General features: G+C 46.0%; 1 protein-coding gene across 1 annotated transcript in view; it reads right to left on the bottom strand.

Annotated features, from left to right (window-relative positions):
* LRGUK (leucine rich repeats and guanylate kinase domain containing) overlaps positions 1-6,000 on the bottom strand; it is a 97,757-nt gene that overhangs the window by 56,917 nt on the left and 34,840 nt on the right. Inside the window, exons 10-11 of the mRNA XM_008055333.2 lie at positions 4,318-4,404; positions 2,906-3,012 (exon numbers count right to left, since the gene is read on the bottom strand). Of these exons, the coding sequence (XP_008053524.2) occupies positions 2,906-3,012; positions 4,318-4,404 (194 nt within the window). The remainder of the gene's footprint in view (positions 1-2,905; positions 3,013-4,317; positions 4,405-6,000) is intronic.

The raw sequence follows: 6,000 nt of genomic DNA on the forward strand, positions 1-6,000 counted from the left end.
CAGTGATCCCATACCTCTTCCTAAGAAATCTACTAGAAAACAAGCTTCAGAAAACCAAAATGATTCAAGAGAAAACAATATAAGAACCGGGAGTGCGCAATAACTGCATCAGTCACAGAACGATGACCAAGTGGGGGCAGAGAAGGAGCAGGTAGAGCGTGTGATGGCAGCATGCTCTGGCAACATAAATACAGTACAGCGCTCTTTTAAGTGGGGAGATGCTCACATGAAATATGTAGAACAGGCAGATTTGTGACACTCAGAGGGAAGAGTGGAGTTGAGGTTATCGGGGCGGGGAGCAGGGAGAAGGGGAGCTACTGCTTAGTGGGTACAGAGCTGCTTGCTGCCTGGAGTAATAAAAATGATTTGGAGATAGAGGGTGGTGATGGTTACACAATGTTGTGAATGCTGAACGCCACTGAACCACACACTTAAAAGCGGCTAAAATGGCAAATTTTATGTTATGTATATTTTGCCACAATAAAAAACATGGGGAAGGACTGAATGGGTAGGGTAGAGCATAGGTTAAAAATATTTTTAATGTTTTCAGTAATCATGCTGGTGGTAGTAATATTATTTGTATTCTGATACCATGGTGGCATTACTATGATTTTTTAAATGAGTAATTATGGGATTTTCTAATTTCATCTTTCTCTGTATCCTCTAGAACCAGGATTCTTGGTGTGGGAAAAAAGAAAATACAGACATAATAGAGAAAAGATTGAGTTAAGCTTAACTGTAGTTTTAAAATTGAATGGTGACCGGGTGTGGTGGCTCAAGCCTATAATCCCAGCACTTTGGGAGGCCAAGGTGAGAGGACTGCCTGAGCCCAGGGGTTTGAGACCAGCCTGGGAAACTTGGTGAGACCTAATCTCTACAATAAATCAAAAATTAGACAGACGTGGTAGTGTGTGCCTATAGTTCTGGCTACTTGGAAGGCTGAGGCAAAAGTATTGCCTGAGTCCAGCATATTGATGCTGGGGTGGCCATAAGCGTGCCACTGCACTCCAGCCTGGGCGATGGAGTGAGACTCTAACTAAAAAAAAAAAAAAAAAAATTGAATGGTAAGTATCAAAATTCAGGAGTTATTTAATCTGACTATCCATACATAGACACAGATATATCTATCCAAATATCTATAGATCTATCCAAATCTATAGATAGATTGAAGAGATACAGATAGGTACAGATAGATGAATGGGTGGATGGGTAGGTGAATGGATGGATGAGTGGGTGGGGTGGATGGGTGAGAGGGTGGGTGGGTGGATGGATGAATGAATGAGGGGGTGGGGGTAAGGGGGGTAGATGGGGGGGTGGGAGGTGGGTGGGTGAGTAGATAGATATGTTTTCCTAGTTCTTTCCAACAAAAAGCCTAGAAACAATGACCAACCTGGTAGCAATGCGTCTCCCGAACACCCAGAGTGGGATTGGGAAATCTATTTCTCACTACAACCAGGGCTTCTTGGAGAAATGGCTGATTACAGATTTTACAGGACATGTTTAGGACTAGCCTAGAGAACTCCATCACAGAAGAGAGTCAGGAAGTTATCAACAATGCCAGGACAGAGTCAAGGCTTGACTGTGCCATTTTAATACTGAATCCTCATCCTGGGCATGCCAGGAGAGGGGAGAGTGATTCCCGAATAATGCAGTGCATATGTCCCAAAGCTACGAGTCAGCGTTGCCTGCGTGGGTCCTGACTTCTGGTGCCTGCCCTGGCCAGGAGCAGGAAGAGCATGGCTACCTCCCACCAGCCCCTGTCCTGTGTCCTGGCCCACGGTCGTCTCATGCCAGCCTGCTCCCGAGCCCATGAGCTTCCCAACAAACCCCGCTCCGTTCTGGAACACTCAGGCCTGCGTGGCCAGCAAAGGCAAACTTGTCAGTCCGACAGCCAGAAATAATCAAGACATACATGTTTATTAAGCACTGCTGCAAATTTCTTTGATACATATTTAATCTAAATGCACCCTAAAGCATGAAACAACTACCAATACCGTAGCCTAGAAAAGAAATAAATACAATGGGACATAAATGTCCTTCTTTTACATCAAACGTGCTTTTCCAGATGTATGTAAATAAATGACAAGTCATTTCACCTAGAGGTCTACATAAACATGTGAAACTGCCAATATCTACATTGTGAAATTATATGTAAAAATCATGTCCTGGGTCACGAAATAAAACATTTTGCTCTCTGTGGAAAGCCCACCATGTGACACACAGGAGCAAATATCACATGAAGAGGAGAGGCCATTTGTAGCCACATTTCTTTCATAAGAATTTTTTTAATGCCTTTGGGTAGTGACAGCATTTCTGCATTATACTCACAGCATAAATGACCATCTGCTCCAACAGATTGTTTAAAGAAACTGGTAACTCTGCCTTTGAATTCAGAGGTGAAAGACTCTGTTCACGTGCTCACCCAAGATGGGTTTATTGCAACTCAGTGCAAAGACTGCTTCAGCTTTCCTATAGGCTAGTGGGGCTTCCTTCTAGGGGCTCCCTAAAAATCTGGATTCATGGGGCACTTGCTGGCATGGGTACGTAGCATTCACTCACAGTTATGGAAAAGTGGACCATGGATGCTAATGATCACAACTTTCTGTTAATGATGTTAAGGTCTGTGTTTCTGTCCTGAGGCAGCAGAGTCTATGAACTTTGTTTTTACTGTTGGCGGCACAGGCTCGCCACCACAGAGAGGCCCAGATCAAAGAGCAAGGTGAATCACCTCATTGCCATGCTTGGGCCAGCACTGGTGGGTGGGCCACGGGCGCCCAGCATGGTGTATGCTGTGACTGAGACAACGCAGTTCATTGGAAGGGAGACGGCAGCATTTACAGGAAACACAGGCCAGGGCAAACTGCAAGGCCGCCTTCTGCTTGCCCACCTGAGTTCCACCACGTACCTGTCAAAGATCCTCTGAGGCTGCATCATGCTGTGGGCCACGTGGGTCAGGTGGTCTTGGGCGGCAACTACCTCGGGGGGAGGGTCGTATTTATTCACAGCCGAAACCTTGGCCAGAATTAGAAATGTCAGAGGAAAAGCTTTGTTTCCAAAAAGAAAACAAGGCTCAGATTTTCTTTAATTAAATATTCCAGACATGCAACCCGGTAGACCAACTAGTGTGACATGTGCCCATGAGCGTCTATGCACAGTCCTCAGGTCTACTCTGATTTTCCTAAAACCCAAAAACGATCATTATTTTAAAATACTGAGTTGAGTCCTGTGGTCTCCTACTTTCCGACTTCCTTGTATTCCCTGGTTGGGAATGGGGGAAAGGTAAACAAAACAAAATAAAAACCCTCATCTGTGCCTGCGTTTAGTCGGTAGACATTCCAACTTTCAGTATGTGAAAACGGGATCGAATGTCCAGCCCCAGATCCTAGGCAGTCAGCACCTGGGAGATTTAGAACTATTCCCAGCGACCAGCTCTGCCCAGCCTTCCTCCTCTGAACTCATACCCTTCCTTCCTGGTGTGGGCCTCTGTCCCTGTCCCCTTGTCTTTTCCATCACTCTGAATACGTCACCCTCAGCTACCACGCTATTACCTAACATGTGGCTTTCCATTTGTTCCCTCTGCAAAATGTCAGAGGAAGAGAGAAATCTGCTAGGTGTCTTTGAGTGTGAGGACAGTGACAGGTCAGCATCTGGGACTATTTTTAACCAAGATTCCAGAAAGGCATTTCCGAGATGGAATGTGAGTCTCTCTTCACATTTATGCCTGTTTCATTCCCACTTCAGATTTGTAAGAAATTCTCACTAGCAGAGATTTCAGCTGCCACCAGCCATTAAGGCAAGACCCAGCAGGAGCCAGGGGTGTGGGAGGGACAGGCACTGGCACTCAAGGTCTGGTTGCTCTCAGATCATGTCACCAGAGGAACCACTGCTCTAAAGAGCAGAATTACAAATTTAAAGTATCCAAGCAGTGGTTTATTTGTGTGCCTTTTGATACTATGTATAATAACACTCAATACACTTTATTGTTAATACATCTAAGTGACACAGATAGACTCATACACCCTCCAAACACGATAGTTACCCACATCTGCCACCACTGCCACCACCAGCATGTGGGGTGTCACCCCAAACCCACGGCCAGCCCTCCCCTGCACTGACGACAACCTGCACTGGTATTGACACTCACCTTGGCAGGAGGCTAAAGGGACAGAGCCTATGACGAGGACATATTCCCCAAATAATCAATCTGCCTTATTTGTTGTTCTGTGCCTTATGTATTGATTATATTGGTTTTGTAACGGCAGCATGAACTCTTGAGCATGTTAACCCACAAACACCAGGAATGACGGGACTATATACCTTTTCTTCCACTTTAATCTTCTTCTGATCTAATTCTGTTAATCGCAGTAGCATAAAGATGACGAAGAGCCAGTATTCAGATTTTTCCTGTTTAAAACACCAAGAGCCCCATTCAGCAGCCTTCCCTTCAGGAGCACCGCATCCCACTCCCAGGAGCTTGGGTCTTGCCTGCCCTGGCCCCGCACGGCCTCAGGGCTCTGCATTTCATACTCTCCAGCCCCCTCCTCTGACGCAAATACAGACTGTGCCTGGAAGTGAACAAAGCTCTTCCGCTGTGCAACTCTGTTCCTCTCCCCATGAGCCTGTGGGCCAGGCAGGACTAGCCTCATTTCTACAGGAAGAAACCAGCAGGCCTTGAGAGCCTGGCATCACACCTACCAGATGCTGTCTTCTAACTGAGTTTCCCTACTGCCAACTATAAGATGTTGCTGTTTATTGTTATTTTGTTATTGTTTATTTATATTATGTTGTATTCATTTTTATCATGTAGTATGAATGTGCTCTACAATAACAAAATAATATTCTTTTATAAAACGAAGTCCTTATTACGCCCTCGCCGCCTGATGTATTGGGATGATCGGCTTTGTAGAAAGGCGATTAAGGGTTTTCTGCATTGAGATGCTACCTCTCTTTGAAGGGAAGGATATTCGTGGATGGTATGTATGCTTTGTCAATCCACAGATGAGAATGCGCCTGAGGTGAGTGTGCACAGGCATCCCTGCACTTCCACGTGTGTGAGTCGGGACTGTCAATAAATGGGTTCACAAGCATCTGAGGACTCGTGATGCTTACCCAGGCACATGGCACACCATCCTTGGACCTGAACCTGAGCTGTGAGGGCCATGCTAAACCCTGCCCCTTACTCTTCCAGAAAGGCTCTTACATTGCCTGCAGCTATTCCCATACCAAGAGCTAGCTTTGTTTTTAAATTTTTTATTTTTTAGTTTGTCTATCCATTGAGACACACATGAAAAGAAGGATGCGGAGAGAGGCATGCAGTCAAGAGCCTGTGGAAATGCAAGTGCAGGGTTCGGGTGGGAAGACAGTAGGAAGGAAGACAGAAGGAGGAAAGATGGACAGAGAGGGAGGGAGGGAGGCCGCCCAGGGACTGAGCACAGTCTCCTATCCCTGACTGCCTAGGGCTGAGAATCCAGGGGAGTAGACTGTTTTGTTCTATGAGTATTTCACAACCATACCGATTTCATGGCTACCTCCAGGCAAAGGACTATAGGCGGCTAATCTTGGACTTTCTTTCCCTGTTATAAAATAGGACCCATGTTCTGTCTGCGTCTCTGGCGTCCTGTGTTTTCTACTGTAAAGATGCGGCTCTCATCTCACCAACGCCTCCCACCCCCGTCATCTGTCATCTTCAGCACCCCCGGGATGAGTCAGCGGGGACAGTGAGCAGGTCAATGGCAGTCAGTGTCAAGACATACTTCACTGACAGCTGTGCAACAGCTTGCTAGCCATGAGAGCTCTTATTTTTAAAAAACAACCATTTTAGGTGCTACCAGATCTTCCTAATCGTTTCCTAAGAGAGAAGGAAAATAAACTCCATCCATATTCCTCATACTCCTTATCAAAAGCACTTCTTGAAGAATTCAAAGTAGCTCCCCTTCCTCTCCCCCTTCTCCCTCTCCTCCTCCTTCCTTCCCCTCCCCCTTCACCTTCCCTTCCTCCTTC

This window comes from Carlito syrichta, unplaced genomic scaffold (genome assembly GCF_000164805.1).
Source record: "Carlito syrichta isolate Samal-C Ts95f unplaced genomic scaffold, Tarsius_syrichta-2.0.1 Scaffold301825, whole genome shotgun sequence".
NCBI lineage: Eukaryota > Metazoa > Chordata > Mammalia > Primates > Tarsiidae > Carlito > Carlito syrichta.